The 21995-nt window shown below is 42.3% G+C and overlaps 1 protein-coding gene across 2 annotated transcripts in view; it reads left to right on the forward strand.

The window, feature by feature from the left end:
• The first annotated feature begins 5004 nt into the window (after positions 1–5004).
• The window catches only part of ATP10B (ATPase phospholipid transporting 10B (putative)), an 83956-nt gene continuing 66965 nt past the window's right edge, over positions 5005–21995 (forward strand). Inside the window, exons 1-2 of one of the 2 annotated variants that reach the window (XM_038740149.1) lie at positions 5005–5279; positions 8256–8450. In XM_038740149.1, coding sequence (XP_038596077.1) covers positions 5005–5279; positions 8256–8450 — 470 coding nt within the window. Of the gene's footprint in view, positions 5280–8255; positions 8451–14226; positions 14894–21995 lie in introns of those variants that run through there. The other variant, XM_038740147.1, reaches the window with a different exon arrangement.

Here is a 21995-nt window from a genome sequence, read left to right on the forward strand (position 1 = left end):
TTCATTATAGAGTAGTCTACCGAAAATCAAACTGGAATGAGGTGTGTTTTAAAAATGAGAGGAAGTAGCCTTCCCTTGAGAATGTGGATATGTGGGGTATTTTATTATTTCAGATCAAGAGGAATTTAGACTGGCAGTCTGTGTGCCACTGAGGGACTTGCCCAGACCTGCCGTAGAAACATTTAGCAATCTGGCAAGAAAGAGTCATCTTCTGAGGACCAATTTACAAGAGGGGAGTTAGATTTATCTAGCATTCTGGACTCACTGAGTGAGAGAATTCAGCCATAGTGAAGGGGAGACTTTTGAATCCTGTCTTCAGTGAGGCCTAATGGTGGTACTGGGAATCAAGAGACCTCAGTTGGAGTCCCAACTCCTCCACTGATCTGCTGTGCGACCTTAGGCAAATCATTTAACCTTTCTGAGCTTCAGTTCCCTCATTTGGTTAAGATAGATTGTGAGACTCACTTGGAACAGGGACTTTGTTGGGGAAGCAGCGTGACCAAGTGGATAGAGGATGGGCCTGGGAATCAGAAGGACCTGGGCCCTAATCCTGGCTCCACCACTTGTCTGCTGTGTGAAGTCACTTAACTTCTCTGGACCTCAATTACCTCATCTGTAAAATGGGATTAAGACTGTGAGCCCCATGTAGGACAGGGACTGTGTCCAACCTGATTAGCTTGTATCTACCCTAGTGCTTAGAGCAGTGCTGGAAATATAGTAAGAGCTTAAAGCGCTCAATAAATACGATTGAATGAATGAAAGAATGAAATGCCATCGTTATTATAAATACCATAGCACATGGCAGGGATTTAAAAAATACTATACTTACTGTTTTTATTATTAGTCTGGCCTCAAAAATAATTCTGTCTTCTGGGATATGAGTTCTGAATACAGTCCATGAAGCAAGACCCCTAGGGAGCAGCTATTCCTTCACTGTTACCATTCTTGAGGTTATTTGGTTTTTCTCTTCCTTTCCTCTTGTATGTCTTTGAAAGTCTAAAGTTTATTTTTAAAATATATACACTGAAAGACAGTGAAAGTGGCAGTTAGATGCCCTGCTGGAAAACGTTCAAGGATAAAAGTCCCCAAGGTGCCATCTCCCTTCTGCCTTTACTAGGCAGACAGCCATTTCACAGTGTGGTTATACCCTACAGCACTGGCATCTTCAAATGTGAAGGTGACCGCAAAATGCCCAACAGAGCTCTTGACTTGAAAGATAATTTTGAGACCACATTCACTAATCCAGTAGAAGCAACACGGCCTAGGGGGTTGGGAATGGGCCTCGGAGTCAGAAGAAACTGGGTTCTAATCCTGACTCTGCCACTTGTCTGCTGTGTAACCTAGGGCAAGCCACTTAACTTCTCTATGCCTCAGTTACCCCATCTGTAAGATGGGGATTAAGACTGTGAGCTCCTTAAGGGACATGGACTGTGTCCAACCTGATTGTCTTGCATACACCCCAGAGCTTAGAACAGTGCCTGGCATATAGTAAGCGCTTAACAAATACCGTAAAGAAAAAGAAAGAAGTCCAGGCAGGCTAGAAGAGTAGGGGGGAATCTGAGAAGGCCTTTTGGTATTCAGAGTTACTCGTTTTCTGTAAGTCAACTTAAAAGATGAAGCAGAACCTTTCATAGGAAGTATGATGGAATTCACTCACTGCATTGAATTCCATAGTGTCCACATTACACCTCCACAAAGGAAGAGTATGACTGTATTCGTATTCCATGGCAACCTTTCTTTCCTCCACAGTCTGCTTTAAAGAAATCCATTTGTTAAACCCAATCTCTGCTTTTGTGATTCCTGCATATACAGTTACCTGGAACATATTTGAGCCAGCCAGCAGCTGTGGCCTGGTCAAAGTGGACTGAGCTTCACCCTCTAAAATAGTGCTCAATGGAGGACTAGCAGTGAGGGAGACTAGAACTTGACTGTTTTATTTTCAGCAATCCCTAATGACCAACCCATTAGAGAGCCGTTTCTGATGGGCTGATAATGTCAACCACTGAGTGAAAAGCATGCACTGCCCTAACGGAATAATACCAGAATCAGTGAGGAGAATGACAATTTAATGAAGTATTTGATTTGCGTAGTGGTCTTTTATTTATCCCTCAAAAAGGAACATTATATAAAATTGAATGCATAAGGCACTTTGGTTATTGTTTAACAGTCCTAGCTGCATTCCATGATTAACTTTATTTTAGATGATAGTGATTTCTTAGTTTCTGCTCATCATCTTCTTCACACTCCCCAAGCTCCAGATGATTCTTTCGGTCTACATTATGCCTTCTCGTCAAGAGAAAAATCAACATATTGTACAACGGCATAATTATAGGCCAGGTTTTATAGGCTATTAATGAGAGACAATCACTCCCCCCCACCCTTTTGCCTAGCTGAGTGTTTTCTCAGAGTTATTGTGACTAGATCCTGATTACAAGAGGCTTTATATAACATTGCAAAAATCGAAGTGCCTGGCAGATAATTGCAATGCAAATTAAAACACTGCAGCTCAGCCTGCCCTAATGCTATGTTCACTCATTGGTGTTTATCTCCCTAACCGAAGCATCACTTGCATGATTCGTTTGAGAGGGTGCCACTTCTTCTTTAAAGGCAAAAGCTGTGTTCAGGGGCACGCACACACACACACACTCTCACACTCACACTCTCTCTCGCTCGCTCTTTCTCTCTCTTCAGTCAGGGCACAGGCAAAAACGTGAAAGAAAATTGGAGAAATTAGAAGTTGTACCAGGTTTGCTTTTTATCCAACTTGGTCCCTGTTTTGCTCCTCACCCACCCTTCATAAACCATTCTTTCCTTTGAGATTATCAGCACTTTCCAAAGGCGAAGTCTTTTCTTTTATTTCCTTTTCCTCCCCAAATCTCCCTCCATCATATTTGGAACAAAGTAGCGAAAAAGTGAAGAATTTTCCTCCCACATAGCAACAGTCAAAGATAAGGCCCTCACCTTATCACTGCTTGCTTGTGGGTGATTGGAAAATCACCAACTAAAGGAAGCTGGTTCATCAGAGCTGATGGGAGGCCTTAGTTCTCCTTCATTCTCCTTTGTTGTAGGGATGAGAAGGAACTCGAGAAAATGGGGATAAAGTAGCTCAGTGGGTTGAACCCCTGACCACTCAGGGGGCTACACTGGGGACTGAAGCCTCAGCAGCAGTGCATTCTATTCCCAGCCCTGCAGGAGGAAGTGTCTGTCAGGATGCCTCAGTTTTCTTATCTGTAAAATGGGTAAATGGCTGCTCACTAGGTTAAAATCTCTGTAAGTGAGATTTATTGTGAGTCCTTTTTTAAGCACTCACTCTAAGTGCTGGGGTGGATGCAAGATAATCAGATTGGATCTAATAAAAGGGATATTAAAGGGCTTGGTAAATGTTCTGTTGCTTTGTAAATGCTAATAATTCATATGTATGGTGTGTTTATTTATATCTTTTTTCTCTAAGGAATTCTTCCACTCTGAATCCTCCTTTTATTTGGTATGGAAAGGTTCTTTCCTTGATATAGTTCCTTATTGCAGCATTTTTATTACACTTACCAACCTTTGAAAAGGCCAGTACATCGTCTAATATTAACAGTGCAAACAGATTTTGGCCACAGTGTCTAGGGATGACAAAGTCATATTTTAGCATGCAGAATTTAAAGAGAAAGGGACGAAACAGGGTTCCTCTTCTGGTGCTGGAAGTGAAGATCTTACTGGTTAGATTTCATTCTGTTATTAAGCATTTACTATGTACCAAAGCACTGAGGTAGGCACTGGACTAGATATTAATAATAATAATAATAATAATGGCATTTATTAAGCACTTACTATGTGCAAAGCACTGTTCTAAGCTCTGGGGAGGTTACAAGGTGATCAGGTTGTCCCACGTGGGGCTCACAGTCTTTATCCCCATTTTACAGATGAGGGAACTGAGGCCCAGAGAGGTTAAGTGACTTGCCCAAAGTCACACAGCTGACAAGTGGTGGAGCCAGGATTTGAACCCATGACCTCTGACTCCAAAGCCTGTGCTCTTTCCACTGAGCCATGCTGCTTCTTATTTGATACTAGTTCCCTATAGGACTCATAAACCAAGAGCAAAGGAGAGCAGGTATGCTATATCTATTTTACAGGTGAAGAAACTGAGGCCCAGAAAGATTTAGTAACTTCCCCAAGGTCATACAACAGGTCAGTAGCAGAGCTGCTAGTGGTGGAATTGAAACCCAGGCCTCCTGATTTCCAGAACTATGCTCTTTCCCCTTAAGTGGAGGACAGGTTTCCAAATCAGAGCTCAAGCAGTGTGGCTTAGTGGAAAGGGCCCGGGCTTGGGAGTCAGAGGACATGGGTTCTAATTCCATCTCCACCACTTGTCTGCTGTGAGATCTTGGGCAAGTCACTTAACTTCTCTGTGCCTCAGTTACCTCATCTGTAAAATGGGGATTAAAACTGTGAGCCCCACGTGGGACAATCTGATTACCTTGTATCTACTCCAAAACAGTGCTTGGTAAAAAAAAATTACCTTGCGTCTACCCAAGTGCTTATAACAGTTCATTCATTCATTCAATCGTATTTATTTAGCGCTTACTGTGTGCAGAGCACTGTGCTAAGCACTTGGAAAGTACAAATTGGCAACAGATAGAGACAATCCCTACCCAACAATGGGCTCACAGTCTAGAAGGGGGAGACAGTAAACAAAACAATTGCTTGGCACATAGTGAGTGCTTAACAAATGGCTTGATTATTATTCTGAGGCCCAGAACCAAAAGCGTTCCTTCCAGGCTGACTCTGATGCTGAAGTCATTGTCCATTTGGAAGTTACGACTCTGAGAGGATCAAGCTTACATTCCTTTTAATGCTTATACATTGTGGGCACTCTATCATGGTTAAAAATAAATAATAGTAACTGTACCTCTAAGATACCTGCTCCATTCCTTCAACTAAGAGCAAGTATTGTGAATTCCTCTTGAATACAAGGACCCTTATGCTGTGTTTGCCTTCCAGCCACCACCTGCTCCCGGAATGGCTTTGAGGCTGAAATCTGCTTTGTTCCGGTGGCAGTGGCAGTCTGACAATGGTTCCCTTCAAACTCCTTCCGAATCCACACCTCTGCTGTCGCCTGGAAATGAGAGGCCAACGGTCAACGTGACCCAGCAACGCATTGTGTTTCCCAACAACCAGAGATTTCACAGTGATTGGAAGAAGGTCTCCAAGCTTTACTCAAGCAACAGAGTTCACACTACCAAGTACACACTGCTCAACTTCTTGCCCAAAAACCTTTTTGAACAGTTCAATAGGTATGTAATCCCTGGATGTGCTCAGTACAGTGGTCTGCCCAAAGTAAGCACTCAATAAATACCACTGACTGATTAATATATTTAAGTGTCTTTAGAGTTCAAGAGAGCCTGTGGAATCTCAACTAGATTATACCAAAGGAATCTGTGCTTTGCCAATAATAATAATAATAGTACTTGTTCATTCAATCATTTATTGAGCACATACTATGTGCAAATCACTGTTCTTAGTGCTTGGAACGTACAATTCAGCAATAAAATACTTGTTAACTGCTTGCTATGTGCCAAGCACTGTTCTAGTCTCTGGGGGAGATAAAGTTAATCAGATTGGACACAGTCCCTTTCCCATATGGGACTCACAGTCTTAATCCCCATTTTACAGATGAGGCAACTGAGACAGAGAAGTTAAGTGACTTGCCCAAGGTCACACAGTAGACTAGTGGCAGAGCCAGGATTAGGACCAAAGGCAATGTTAGGAAGAATTAGACCGGATGAGGTAGAAGCAGCCTCTGAGACAGGGAGGGACTTACAGAAAGTTGGGGACTCTTGCCATAGCTAATTACCTCACTGAGGTAGAGAGCAGCAGGTGCAGCAGCAAATGAGAATAGGAACTCCAGTCAAGGTCACTTCTGCAGTCACCTCCATTTCAGTCACTGAAGCAAAAAGCAGGATTAAAGCTTCAGAGGCTGACAGGAGTTTCCGTTCTGACCTTTTTCCTGTCACTTTTGCTCTGCTTCTTTATGGGCTCCCAGAAGTCTTCTTCCTCAGAAGTTCATTAGTAGTCATAGAACTTATTGAGCACCCACTGGTACTGCATCAGCCTCCTTGCTTGCTTCCCTGCTTCCTTTCTTTCTCTACTCGAGTCCTACATATTTCACTCTGCTGCCCAGATCAGTTTTCTAAAAAAAATTCCAGTCCATGTTTCGTCACTCCTCAAGAACCTCCAGTGGTTGCCCACCCCTTCCACAACGAAACAGAAACTCCTTACTATTGGCTTTAAAGCACTCAGACACCTCACCCCCTCTTACCTTACTTCACTGATTTCCTCTTATTACCCAGCCCCCTCACTTTGCTCCTCTAACACCAACTACTTGTATTTCAAACTTGTCCCCAATCCCCTGTCCATGTCTTCCTTGCCTGGAACTCCCTCCTCCTTCATATCCGGCAGACTATTAGTGCACCTTTGAAGTCTTACTAAAATCACATCTTCTCCAAGAGGCCTTCCCCAACCTAGCCCTCATTTCCCCTACTCCACCTCCCTTTGATTTCACTCTGACACTTGGCTTCGAACCCTTTCAACACTTGATATTCACCCTTCCCTCAGCCCCACATCATTTATGTCAATATTCATGTTTATCTCCTTATCTTCCCTCCAAAACCTTGCCCGCTCCCTGACTTTCCCATCCATGTAGACGGCACTACCATCCTTCCCATCTCACAAGCCCGCAACTTTGGTGTCATCCTCGACTCTGCTCTCTCATTCACCCCTCACATCCAATCCATTGCCAAATCCTGCTGGTTTCACCTCCGCAACATTGCCAAGATCCGCCATTTCCTGTCCATCCAAACCACTACCTTGCTGGTTCAATCTCTCATCCTATCCTGACTTGATTACTGCATCAGCCTCCTCTCTTATCTCCCATCCTCCTGTCTCTCCCTGCTTCAGTCCATACTTCACGCTGCTGCCTGGATCATCTTTGTGCAGAAATGCTCTGGGTATGTTACTCCCCTCCTCAAAAATCTCCAGTGGCTACCAGTCAACCTATGCATCAAGCAAAAACTCCTCACTCTTGGCTTCAAGGCTCTCCATCATCTCACCCCCTCCTACCTCACCTCTCTTCATTCATTCATTCATTCAATCGTATTTATTGAGCACTTACTGTGTGCAGAGCACTGTACTAAGTGCTCGGGAAGTACAAGTCGGCAACATATAGAGATGGTCCCTGCCCAACAACGGGCTCACAGTTTAGAAGGGGGAGACAGACAACCAAACAAAACATGTGGACGGTGTCAAGTCATCAGAATAAATAGAAGTAAAGCTAGATGCACATCATTAACAAAATAAATAGAATAGTTCATTCTATTCTATTTTATTCTATTCTATTTATCCCTTCTCTCCTTTTACAGCCCAGCCTGCACCCTCCGCTCCTCTGCCGCTAACCTCCTCACTGTACTTCGTTCTCACCTGTCCCGCTGTCAACCTCCAGCCCACGTCCTCCCCCTGGCCTGGAATGCCCTCCCTCTGCACATCCACCAAGCTAGCTCTCTTCCTCCCTTCAAAGCCCTACTGAGGGCTCACCTCCTCCAGGAGGCCTTCCCAGACTGAGCCCCCTTTTTCTTCTCCTCCTCCCCATCCCCCCCCACTTCCTTCCCCTCCCCACAGTACCTGTATATATATTTGTACAGATTTATTACTCTATTCATTTTACTTGTACATATTTACTATTCTATTTATTTTGTTAATGATGTGCATCTAGCTTTATTTCTATTTTTTCTGATGACTTGACACCTGTCCACATGTTTTGTTTTGTTGTCTGTCTCCCCCTTCTAGAGTGTGAGTCCGTTGTTGGGTAGGGACCATCTCTATATGTTTCCGACTTGTACTTCCCAAGCGCTTAGTATAGTGTTCTGCACACAGTAGGTGCTCAATAAATACGATTGAATGAATGAATGAATGAAGTTTTTTTTCATGGTCTGTCTCCCCCTTAGACTATAAGCTCCTTGTGGGCAGGAAGGTACCAAGCAGTGAAGTGACTTACCCAAGGTCACACAGCAGACAAATGGCAGAGCTGGGATTAGAATCCAGGTTCTCTAACTCCCACGCCCATGCTCTTTCCACTAGGCCACATGTTATGGTAGCTTCATCTGGAAGAATAGGAATAGGGATAAACAGAAAAGGAATCAGTTTCCTCTCTCCACCAAAGTGAGCTCAGATTTTATTTCTGACTAAATGTGTGACTCCCTTTCTGTCCTTTTCAGGTGGGCAAATCTCTATTTCCTTTTCCTGGTGATCCTGAACTGGATGCCCTCTGTTGAAGCATTTCATAGGGAAATCACCATGCTACCCCTGGCTGTGGTTCTGTTTGTCATCATGCTCAAGGATGGCATAGAAGACTTCAGGAAACACCGCTTTGACAGAGAAGTAAACTCCTCCAGCGTCAGAGCTTACGAGAAGTAAGGGAATCAAACATTTGTATTGTGACTTGCCATCTGTGCAAGGCTTTGCAAACATTACTGCAATTGCAAATGACTGACCTCTCTTTTTTGTGTGTTTCCTTATAGGCAAGTCATCTCTGTGATAAGATAACTTTTTTTTTGCCAAAACAGGGGAATGTAATAGCAGTGGGAAGCACCTATGATATTTACCTTTGCTGGGGAAGGAGCATAAATTGAAAGACAGCAATATAGACATTTCTTGTATCTTGTTATACAAAAGAAGAGAAGTAACTACCGAAGAAAACAAAAGACAGGAGTCCAGTATACAACTTGCTTTGTCTATCTCCTTCCCCCTCCATTTCTCTCTTCTCATCCCCCCTCCAACACTTTTCCCTCTCCTTCTTCCTGGTTCTGACTTATGCTGCAGCAGAAGTAGATGCTATAATATGGGCTCACACCCATCTGAGATTCTTCAAGAACAAGGCAAGGTACAGAGGTCAGAAAAAAGGATTTCAAGCTAAGGAGGATGTAGCGGAGCAATGAAAGTGTTCCTAGAAGAGGAACTTCTGTATGTTGTCCTACTAAAGACATCAAGGTCTTTATGGGCAGAGAACATGCCTACCAACTCTGCTGTGGCATACTCTTCCAAATACTTAGTACAGTGCTTTGAGTAAGTGCTTATAAATACCATTGATTGATATGGAACATATCCACTTCTTGACCTATAAATGGATTTTTGTTATATTTTGTTTGGAGAAATGTGGATAAATTACAGTCATTCCTTTACGCTTCTAAGCTACTAAAGACATCAAGGTCTTTATGGGCAGAGAACATGCCTACCAACTCTGTTGTGGCATACTCTTCCAAGTACTTAGTACAGTGCTTTGAGTAAGTGCTTATAAATACCATTGATTGATATGGGACATATCCACTTCTTGACTATAAATGGATTTTCATTATATTTTGTTTGGAGAAATGTGGATAAATTACAGTCATTCCTTTACGCTTCTAAGCAACTGAAGGATTCATATATGAGAGCTTTCACTTACATGAAAGCTTATAGGAATCTTATATTGCATTTTTCAAGAGGCATATGGACTTATCTGGATTTATGGATTTATCTGGTTATGAGAGAAATCAAAGTCTACCATTGTTGCTTTCTGTTTCATCTATTTTACGTATTTCATATTCCTGCCATTCTTGTATTTGGGCCTGAAATGGTCACAGATTTAAAAAAACAAATAAATAAATCCTCCTAAATAGATACACAGAAGCCAGGTAGGACAAACCTGTTCTAAAGCCATTTATTTAAGCATGTTTCCAGAAGCATTTGAGGCCATTATTTCTCTTCTTTCTCTCAACCCAGTTAAAAGTTCAGGCGTACTGAAATTCACCTGACTCTCAATTATCCATGACCTGGTGCTGGAGTTAGCATGCATACGTATCATCAAAGAAAATTCTCAACTCCTTTAAAAGTAAAATTTTCCATCTTCTTGTCCTCAGATCATTCACCTCAGGCTAGGTACCAGAGCCACTAACAAGGAGCCACAGTTACTGACAGAAGGAAAGCAGGTGATGATGGGGAGACTCAAGGGAACCTAGATAATCCACAGAAAGGGTGACTAGATATCAGGTAAATGAGAGTGGGTGGCACAAATAAAGTCAACCCCAAGAATCTTTCCATTAATTTAAACTACAGGTGTGATAGCAAGATGACCAATATTAAATTCACAGGAATCTTTGACTGTCAGGCTGACATTCATTCATTCATTCAATCATATTTATTGAGCGCTTACTGTGTGCAGAGCACTGTACTAAGCGCTTAGGAAGTACAAGTTGCCAACATATAGAGATGGTCCCTACCCAACAACGGGCTCACAGTCTAGAAGCTCCCCATGAGGATTACCAATAAGAGGTCAGTTGATGACATGACCATCAGCTTCAGGACTTTAATTGAAAGAAGTTCTTCCTATTGATACTTAATCCAGATAATTGACTCAAGATTTGAAGAGACCTTTGCAGGTCAATCAATCAATAATATGTATTAATTTGCAAAGTATGCAAAGCACTGTAATAACCTGAGAAGCAGTGTTGCCTAGTGGAAAGAGCATGAGCCTGGGAGTTGCAGGACCTGGGTTCTAATCCCAGCTCTGTCCTTGTCCACTGAGTGATCTTGGGCTAATCACTTAACTTCTCTGGGCTTGTTACCCCATCTGTAAAATGGGGATTAAGACTGTGAGTCCTATATGGGGCAGGGACTATGTCCAATCCAATTATCTTGTATCTACCCCAGTGTAAGGTACTAAGGTACAGTGCCTAGCATATAATAAACGTTTAACAAATACCATTAATAAAAAAAAAATCTTGGCATAGCACAACAGGGGTAAAATATGCAATCCTTTCTCACAGGGAATTTACCCTATGATGGAGGGACTGACGCAAAATTAGAGAGATACAGTCGTTTATTACCAGAGAATGGAAAGATGGATAAGCGGATAATATTAAATGTTGTAAGTGTTTTGTCAACTAGTAAGCACTGAATAAATATTGAAATGGTACTAGAAAATGTATATCTGTCTATAGGAAGTTCTCCTGACATGTGGTGTTGTGCTCTTGAAAACTTTGTATTATGGATAAATTGCACTATAGCAACTATTAACTCAATCAAAACAAGCATATAAATCCCTTTATTTTTATCTTCACAACTAACATGCTTTCCACTCACTTTTGTCACAGTTATTTTACTGTGTCACCCCCTCTAGACTATGTCTCAGCTGTAAGCTCCTTGTGAGCAGGGAAATGTCTACCAACTCAGTTATATTGTACTGTTTCAAGCACTTAATACACATTAAGCATTCAATAAATACAAGTGATTGATTGTCGGTCCAGTGAAAAGAGCACACTGATCTGGGAATCAAGAGACTTTGTTTTAATCCAGGTTTTGCCTTTGGGGGCTGTGCCATTAGTGGTGAAGATTCCTGACCAATGAATAACCTAGAGTGTTTTGTAAGGGGATGGATCGAGGGAATCCTAAAAAATAGCTGGCTAATTTAAGCAGAAAAGACCTTAGATGTTACTAAGACAATCAGCTTTCGGGTCATGCCATCACAGCCCAACACCAGCACCATGCTGCAGTCTCTTCAGCCTTAAATGAGTCTTGAATGAAAAAAAGCTTCTGTGTGCACAGTGCAGTGTATTGCACCCCTGCCTGACTACTTGATTGTTGCATTCCATGTCCCAGCAGAAATATGACTGGCAGAAAGAGAGTGTGAGTGACTCCAAGCAAACCACAAACACTATAATCCACTTCTTTATGCAGGTTCTCAGTCCTTAAAACTCCTTCTTGACAGGAGATTGAATTATCATTTTACTGTATTAAATACTATGGGGCAACCTGATCACCTTGTATACCCCCCCCCCCCAGTGCTTAGAACAGTGCTTTGCACATAGTAAGCACTTAATAAATGCCATTATTATTATTATTATTATCAAGTACTGTTTGGTACAGTAAAACAAGGATGGAAAACATAACAACAGCACCACACCTTGACTCAGGCTATATATGTTCATACCACTGTTTCATCTTATGCTAACTGAACTTGTGCCATCTTTTGGGTTTTGATAGCTTAAAATAGATTTCTGTCATGGGGAGAACATTTGTTAAACTTCCAGTATGTTACATTCCAATTAGGTAATGAAAATGTGTTATAGCAGTGTTATAAATGCTATGAGTATAAAAATACTGATGGGTCATTGGGACATTATCATCTGAGAAATTGCTAGAGGAATGCTTCCTGGAGAAGGTGTGATTTCATGTGGGCTGCGAAAATGAGGATTGCTGTTGTCTAGTGGATTTGAAAGGGGTGGGAATTCCAAGCAAGAGGGAAGGCATGAACAAGGAACCTGAAGTGGGAAAGGTGGGAGCTTAAACAGTAAGAAGATTTGCTTAGGAAGAGTATAGAGATTAAGCTGGGGAGTAGGGTGTGAAGAGGGCAGAGAAGTAAGGAGAGAACTGAAGGAAAGCCTAAAAACCTTTTGTTACAAGTCATATTTAATAGAGAAGGAAATGGATAACCATCAGATATTTTTGAAGAGATGTGAATGAAACATTTTAGGTAGATGATCAAAGCTGTGGAGTGTAATATAGATTGAAGGGAGGAAGACCAGTGAAGAGGATGATAGAGTATTCTATTGGAAAATGATCAGGGCTTGCACCAAGATGGTGTTCATTTGGAAAGATTATGGGCCCGGACATCAGGAGGACATGGGTTCTAATCCTGCCTCTGCCACTTGTCTGCTGTGTTACCTCGGGGAAATTACTTAACTACTCTGTGCCTCAGTTAGCTCATCTGTAAAATGGGAATTAAGACTTTGAACCCTATGAGGGACAGGGACTGTGTCCATTCTGATTAACTTGTATCTACCCCGGAGCTTAGTACAGTGCCTGGCACAAAGTAAGCACTTAAGAAATATGAAAAAAGAAGTGGGGGATCAAAGAAATATTGTGGAGAATGAACCAGCAGGATCCCGCAACAAAAGTCGTTTGATTGCCCTTGTTTCATTCTGTCAGTTAACTCGTTTTTTCACTATCAGCTCTGATGAATTTCTTCTCCCAGTTGGGTGGCTAAAATTGGATCAGAGTTTTTAACGTTTGTCATGATTACTGATTTAGGAAAAAGCAGGCACAGCCCAATTGGAAGGCTGGATGTGTGTGTCAGCCCCATCATAAACCTATCACGTGATTTTTGGAAGGTTGCTTAAGTTTTCACTGTCTCATTTTCCCCCTAAAACAGGGATAATACTGGCTCGTGGACTAATTTGATCATAAATGAGAAACTTTGAAAGCATTAAATGCAATCTACATATTAAGTAGTAGCCATAACATTTTGTTGACAGAAACTTCAATGCCAAAGAGAAAGTCAAATGAACTCACACACTAATTACACTGTCATCCTAGGCCCTGTGTATAAGTTCTTGCCACCTTTTAGAATAACAAATCTGCTACTCAGAAGTGTAGCACATTCCCCAGGTTGACTAATAATAATAAATAATAATGATGGCATTTGTTAAGCACTTACTATGCACAAAGCACTGTTCTAAGCGCTGGGGGGGATACAAGGTGATCAGGTTGTCCCACATGGGGCTCAGTCTTAATCCCATTTTACAGATGAGAGAATTGCAGCTCAGAGAAGTTAAGTGACTTGCCCAGTCACTTAAGGGTTACACAGCAGATGTGTGGTGGAGTAATAATTGGAACCCATGACCTCTGACTCCCAAGCCCGGGCTCTTGCCACTGAGCCAAGCTGAGTACACAAGAGAAAACTTGTAATATTAAAATAAATTCAATCTGCTCCAGGGAATCAGACACCCTGACTCTTTGCCAAGCAATGCGTAAACTTTCAAAGGTTGAGAATCCAGTCAGGATATATTGGCTCTCTTAATTACAGTAATTTTGGTAACAGAGAATATCAGAGAATCTATGACAAGGTCCATAAATTTTGCCAATGAGTTCAGTGGTCCAGACCTCATTATATTATTCAGATTTAAAGCTTGAGGTTTGGGATTGAAACTTCAGTGAGGATTTCAGAATCTCACTTGGAGGAACTTATTTTGAGGAGTGGTTAAGAAACACGGCCTTGATTCGCAAGAGATGGATGATTCTAAAATCTTTGGGGATCACAAATGACGCCAGGTGCTTCTCAAACATGGTAGGCTTTAGGACCTAGTCAGTTCACCTGACCTTGGCCGACGGGTTTTTAAGAGGAGGATGCGTACAGGTGTACAGGTGACGTCTGCATTCCAACAGGTGGATTTCTAAAGCAAGCAAAAGGAAACAGGTGCAACACACCTCTTCCCTGGTGCTGCTTCGCCCTTTCCTTAGATTATTTGAGCCCCTTTATTTATGTTTTTTTTAACCTGACTGGGAGTCTCAACACACCTGTAAAAGGACCTTAAAGATGTGAGGGGGATCAGGCCACTAACTGCTGAACCATGGAGTTGATCAGGAGAAAGCTCTTTTACCGAGAAGTGGAGTGTCAGGTTGTCCCTGGGTGTCCAGAGAAGCTGGATAAGGGAAAGGAGATGAGACAAGAAAGAAGAAAGAAGAAGAAAGATGACAAAAGATGGGTCGTAATCTCCAGCTTGCCCTTTGAAGGACAACAACCAAAAAAGAATCCTAACTGGAACTACAACACAAATCAGATCAAGACTACAAAATACACGCTAGTCTCCTTTCTGCCCAAGAATGCCTTTGAACAGTTTCACCGCTTTGCAAACTTCTATTTTGTGGCCATTGCCGCTCTGAATTTTGTCCCAGTGGTAAATGCTTTTCAACCTGCAGTTGGCTTGATACCGATTTGTATCATAATGTTGGTCACTGCCATTAAAGATGCTTGGGAGGACGTCAGGAGATACAAGTCGGATAAAGTGATCAATAACCAGGATTGCCTTGTCTACAGCAGGTAAATACACTAGCTTATTTGATGCCCCAAAGGGCTGGTTTCTGACCTGTTTTATAATAATCATCAATTCTCTCTATCAGTTGTTACCAACTCTATTTTATTGTACTCTCCCAAGTGATGAAGCATCATGGCCCAGTGGAAACAGCACAGGCCTGAGAGTTAGAGAACCTGGGTTCTAATCCTGACTCGACCGTATATCTGTTGTGTGACCTTAGGCAAGTCACTTCACTTCTCTGGGTCTCAGTCACCGTATCTGTAAAATGGGGATTAAAGCTGTGCCATGTGGGACATGGACTGTGTCCAACCTGATTATTTTATATCTACCCCAGAGCTTAGTACAATGCCTAACACATAGTAAGCTCTTAACAAATACCATTTTTTAAAATGTGCTTAATACAGTACTTTACACACAGCACTCAGTAAATATGATTGATTCTAGACCATGGAAATTATAGGCTAGAGTGCCAATATAAAGGGAGGAAGATCAGAGTTCTTATTCTATTGTGAGTTTTTAATTTGAAAGGTCTCAATTATTTTGAATTATTGTAATTATCTTGATTTCTCCCATATCTAATATTCTTAAATGTAACATGCTCACTTAAACGGTATTATCCCAATGTACTGATTCTGGTATGTTAAAGTAGGTGCAAACCTAGCATCATTTCACGGCAGGTAAATAGGATAAACTGCTAAATGAGATCAATCATTTTGACAACCACTTGATAAGAAATCCAGGAATTCTAATCCTGAAAATTATTATTTATTAAGAATTTATTTTAACATCTGCCTGCAAGATTCTTGTGGCCAGGGATAATCTACTGCGTTGTGCTTTTCTGACTGCTTAGTACAGTGCTCAACACAGTAGGCATTCAACAAATACCACTGATTGATTGAAAGAGTGAGACAGATACAGATACTACTTTCCGACATGATTTTAAATTGAGAGCAAAACTTTGGAAATGTCTGAGAGCATTGTGGGACCACTAGCCTTTCTGGAGACGGTAACCAATGGGTATCTGGGTTTTTTAGTGATAAAAAGAAGAGGTCCAACTTCTTTTGAAGTAAGGAAAGTGACCATTCTGTGAGCTAGCCTATTCAAAGACCCCAGTAGGACACCCTGATGTCTCTCCAGCCCTGAAGTTTAGCAAGGTTACTTACCCAGTATCAACAAAACCTGAATTGAACACATGCTGATCTGTGTAAATGACTGTTTATCCCATACTGCTGTTGTCATTATCAATTTGTGTGGTGCGTGCTTGTAGATGCTTAAACCAGTGATTTAGTCACTGCTTCCTTTTTTATTATCCCAATACTTAGAGAAGAGAACATTGAATTCCTTATGTTTTTGTTGACTAAAATCCCGCAGGCCCCATAAACCAAATACCACTTATAAAGGACTAAATCAGGAGAATCATCCTGATGGATTTTTCTAATGAAAAGGGTTTTTTTCCTAAGCTTCTAAGTACTCGGATTTTGCCTAGATATTCCCTTAAATAAACTTCACGCCAGTTTCCTGGACCCCAGGTGGTATTCCTTGACTCTTATTTTCTTTGTAGCTTAGAAAAGAGAAAGAACGTTTGGTCTTTAGGGTGAAAGGCCTTTTTAAGTCTATAAAAAATAGTGTAGGAGATAATTAGAGTAAACTATTGGTTTAGCTTTGTAAAAAAAAATGGTTAGAGAAGTGGGGCTGAACAGAAGAACTACTGATGTCCAAGAAACTCATTATTTGAAGCTAGAAAAAGGTTATTTTTCTTGATTTCTCATTTTCTCTGCATTTTGGGGAGGAGAGAGTTGGGAAGAGGAGGCAGTGACTGGGAACAAGAAATGTGCTTAGAAGAACTATAATAACTCTGCATGAGGCTTTTACCTGAGACATCTGAGCTGAGGTGTAAATTGAATATCCATCGGCAGAACCCAGTTTGGCACAGTTTCCCCCTCCTTGCCAAACATGTTCGCCTTTGTAAGTGTCGCTCTCTGTGGTGACTGTTGTTGCTCTACTCCTTGGGGTTCTTAGGTCAATGCTGAACATCTTGAGTTTAACCTCAAATTGTCCCCACTAACAAGGAGGTATCAATACCAAAGGGTCTTTCCATGAAGAGCACTATTTTTTAGTAAGTAGAGGACCTGTCTGAGATCTGCCACAAGATCTGAGGAATGGCCTAGTGGAAATGGCACGGGCCTGTCAGAAGACCTGAGTTCTAATCATGACTCTGCCACTTGCCTGCTGTGTGACCTTAGATAATTCACTTAACTTCTCTGTGCCTCAGTTTCCTCATTGGTAAAATGTGAATTAAATACTTATTTTCCCTTCTACATAGACGGTGAGCCCCATGTGGGACAGGGACTGTCTCTGACCTGATTAATTTGTGTCTAATCCAGAGCTTAAAATATTGCTTGTCACATAGTAAGCACTTGATAAATACAATAATAATAGATCAAGAGATCACCTCTATCAACAACCTGGTCAAATTTTCTGCAGTGTTGAGGATTGGAGATGAGAGAGTGGGAAGTCCACTCTCCCTCCCCAAGTTCCTACATTGTGAGATGGCTGGTAGGGGGGAGAACTGGTGCAAACTGCGACTGTGGAACTGACTATATCACTATGACAGCAGCAGACTCCACTTTGCCCTCACCCTTTCATTACTGACTCGGCTGAGAATAACCCTGGAGTGGCTTAAAAAGATTGGGTAGATGGAGCAGGGGTGGTCTTTTCCATTTGGCTTATAAAAACCAGGGGCATATTTGGAAGGAGTTATAATAAAAATGTCCTAATGCATCATTTTGTTTCTAGAAAATGCAGAGAAGTCCACCTTTAACTGTGGCTTAATTTCTGACCCCAGACTTAACTTCTTATACTATTTTAATCCAATTTTGTCTAGGCTTTGGTTGCTGATGGCTCTTTTTAGCTTCAAGTGCTTTAGAAAACTTTTGGTATCTTCAATTTTCATTTCATCTCAATGAATCATCTGGAATTGGCTTGTTTGTTCTAAGGGTAAAAAATGTTTTGCGGACATTGGTAGGCTTGTTAGCTGAATCATAATCCTGTTGAAGCATTTTCTTTTAATATAGTAACTGCTCCTTTGGTCTAGAGGTGACCTATTAAACAGATTTACAGTATTACTTGGAGGAATGATTAGATTGAAAACTGCATTTTCTTTGTATTTCTGAAGGCTTTGTACAATGAATCTGGTTTCCAGACCCAGGGAAGATTTTGTACTTTTCCATCCAGGTAGTAAATGCTTATTCAAACCCGGACAGGGAGCAAGGGGAAGGGCAAGGCAGAGGCATGAGTAGCAAGTTTTCCCTCCCAGATCGAAGCAAAAGTCTGCTAGGTTACCAGCAGCCTATCTAAACTCTCAGCCTGGTCATCTGTCAAGTAAATAATTGTGTGTGTGTGTGTGTGTGTGTGTGTGTGTGTGTGTGTGTGTGTGTGTTCCTGAGCAAACTGCTTAAGCCTCTGTACTGAAATGGGAGACAACTGTGAATAAAGGAATAATAATAATAATAATAATGGCATTTGTTAGGTGCTTACTACGTTCCAAGCACTGTTCTAAGCACTGGGGGGATACAAGGTAATCAGGTTGTCCCATACGGGACTCACAATCTTAATCCCCATTTTACAGATGAGGGAACTGAGGCACAGAGAAGTTAAGTGACTTGCCCAAAGTCACACAGCAGACAAGTGGAGGAGCCAGGATTAGAACCCATGACCTCTGACTCCCAAGCCCATGCTCGCTCCACAGGTATGTGGGCCTGGTGTAGAGAACTCTATCCTGAGAGATAGGAAGCCTGAGTTTTCGTCTAAGCTGTAACACATTCTTGTGGGACATTTCGCTGCTCCGAACTTTAGTTCTTCCATGAGTAAAGTGGAGGAAATCCTGTATTTGAAATCATTCTGTACACACCTCTCTCTCTACCTCTCAAAAACCTCTATTCTTCTCCACATCAAACAGAAATCCCTAGCCATCATCAGCTTTCCCACTCCATTCTCTCTCTCTCACATAACACCCCAGTTCATAGTCTTCATTCCTCCCAAGATAATCTTATTGCGCCTCATTCTGCACTGTCTCCAATCCTTCATTCACACTGTTATTCCTGCCAGACCAATGCTCTCTCCATCTTTATTACCCTCCTGAAAACTCATCTCCTGTGGAACAAATTCCCCAATTACTTCTCTTATCAACAGTCATGTTCTCCCAAGCAGTGTGGCTCAATGGAAAGAGCCTGGGCTGAGGAGTCAGAAGTTGTGGGTTCAAATCCAGGCTCTGCCATTTGTCAGCTGTGTGACTTTGGGCAACTCACTTTTTTTTTAATGGCATTTATTAAGCGCTTACTATGTGCAAAGCACTGTTCTAAGCGCTGGGGAGGTTACAGCGTGATCAGGTTGTCCCACGGGGGGCTCTCAGTCTTAATCCCCATTTTACAGATGAGGTAACTGAGGCACAGAGAAGTTAAGTGACTTGCCCGGAGTCACACAGCTGACAATTGGCAGAGCCGAGGTTTGAACCCCTGACCTCTGACTCCAAAGCCCGGGCTCTTTCCACTGAGCCACACTGCTTCTCACTTCACTTCTCTGGGCCTCAGTTACCTCATCTGTAAAATGGGGATGAAGACTGTGAGCCCCACATGGGACAACCTTGTATCATCCCCAGCTCTTAGAACAGTGCTTTGCACATAGTAAGCGCTTAACAAATGCCATCATTATTATTATTATTACCACCTCAGTACTTACTGTAGTCACCCAATAAGAGCACCTTTGAAAGAAATCAGCCTATGCAATCTCCTATTCATTTATTCATTCATGGTTAGAGAAGCAGGATTGCCTAGTGGATAGAGCATGATCCTGGGAGTCAGAAGGATCTGGGTTCGAATCCCAGCTCTGTGTAACCTAGGCCAAGTCACTTAACTTCTCTGTGCCTCAGTCATCTACCTGTAAAATGGGGATTAAGATTCTGAGCTCCGTGTGGGACAGGAACTGTGTCCAACCCAATTTACTTTTATCTACCCCACTGCTTAGAACTGTACCTGGCACATAGTAAGCACTTAACAGATACCACAATTATTATTCATTCATTTGTCCATCTTTCCATTCTCTTTTTTCCTCTTGTCTGTAAATTATTCGGTGTCTTTCCTAAAAGATCACAGCTCCGCCAGTTGTCACCTGTGTGACTTTGGGCAAGTTACTTAACTTCTCTGTGCCTCAGTTACCTCATCTGTAAAATGGGGATTGACTGTGAGCCCCCCATGGGACAACCTGAGCACCTTGTATCCCCCCAGCGCTTAGAACAGTGCTTTGCACATAGTAAGCACTTAATGCCATCATCATCATCATCTGTGAGGGCAAGGACCACATCTTTAACCTTCAATTGTATATTCCCAGCTCTTGTTTCAGTGCTCAGCACTCAGTAGGCACTCAGTAAATACTGTTGGTGGATTGTGCTGAAGCTACATACAATTCTCCTCCATCTATGCAAAGTTCAGAGTCCTAAACACCTGTGGAAAGGGTCCTGGAAGGGAGGGTGAAAGTAGACAATGGCTTGGGTACCAAAAAGTCCCCCCCTTGGTGCTTGTGCTCCTCTAGTGTCCTTTGTTCCTTCAGCCCCAGATCATGTCATTTCTTCCAAAAATGCACAAAAGATGGACAAGAGGAGTCTCTTGTTTGTGTCTTGTTAAAAAAAGTGATAGCACTGAATTGTGTGGCCAGGAGGCACAAAGCTTTCAGTTTCCGATCTATGGACTTGCTTGTCCTCCCAGAACCAAGGGCTGGTTTGGTAAACAGAAGTGTAAGGAGAAGGAAGGTACCTTAATCAAAGATCCTTGGGGAAGCAGCGTGGCTCAGTGGAAAGAGCCCGGGCTTTGGAGTCAGAGGCCGTGGGTTCAAATCCCGACTCTGCCACTTGTCAGCTGTGTGACTTTGGGCAAGTCACTTCACTTCTCTGGGCCTCAGTTCCCTCATCTGTAAAATGGGGATGAAGACTGTGAATCCCTCGTGGGACAACCTGATTAGCTTGTTTCTACCCCAGCGCTTAGAACAGTGCTTTGCACATAGTATTTTATAGTATAGTATTATACTATATACTATTTCATAGTATAGTATTTGCTTAACAAATACCAACGTTATTATTATTTATCCTTATGTAGATTTGAGGGACCAGAGGAGCAATGGGAAGGGACTCTATTGTGCTCTCTGTTTGGCACTTACTGTGTTTCATGCATTGTACAAAGCACTGATGAGGATGCAAGATAATCAGGCCAGACACAGTCCCTGTTTTACATGGGATTCACAATCTAAGAGGGAGAACAGGTGGTGAATCCCTGTTTTACAGGTGTGGAAACTGAGGCCACGGGAAGTTAAGTGACTTCCCCTAGGTTTCACAGAAGGCAAGTGGCAGAGTAGGGATTCAGATCCACATATTCTGACTCCAAGGCCTGTGCTCTATCCTCTAGGCCACTCTGCTCCTAGTTGGACAGCTTCTGGAGTGATGTGCATCATAGACTAGTGGATAGAGCCCGGGCTTGGGAGTCAGAAGATCATGAGTTCTGATCCTGGCTCCACCACTTGTCTGCTGTGTGACCTTGGGCCAGTCACTTCACTTTTCTGGGCCTCAGTTAACTCATCTGGAAAATGGGGATTAAGACTGTGAGCCGTAAGAGGGACAGGGGCAGGGTCCAACCCGATTTGCTTGCATCCACCCCAGCACTTAGTACAGTGTTTGGCACATAGTAAGTGCTTAATAAATGCCACAATTATTATTATAATGATGGCATTTGTTAAGCACTTACTATGTGCAATGCACTGTTCTAAGCGCTGGAGGGGGATACAAGGTGATCAGGTTGTCCCACGTGGGGCTCACAGTCAATCCCCATTTTACAGATGAGGTAACTGAGGCACAGAGAAGTTAAATGACTTGCCCAAGGTCTCCTTCCCTCTCTCCTCTATTCCCCATCCTGACACAAGGAAGAATCCCTGGATCAGAGAGATGGTAAAAGCTATCTCCAGGACTTACCTGTCACAGACCAGGACTCCCAACCTCCTTTCGGACTTCCCCCCACCCATCTTCCTCCTCCCTCTTCCTGAATTAGCTGCTGTGGCACAATTGTT

Source organism: Tachyglossus aculeatus, chromosome X1, assembly GCF_015852505.1.
Source record: "Tachyglossus aculeatus isolate mTacAcu1 chromosome X1, mTacAcu1.pri, whole genome shotgun sequence".
NCBI lineage: Eukaryota > Metazoa > Chordata > Mammalia > Monotremata > Tachyglossidae > Tachyglossus > Tachyglossus aculeatus.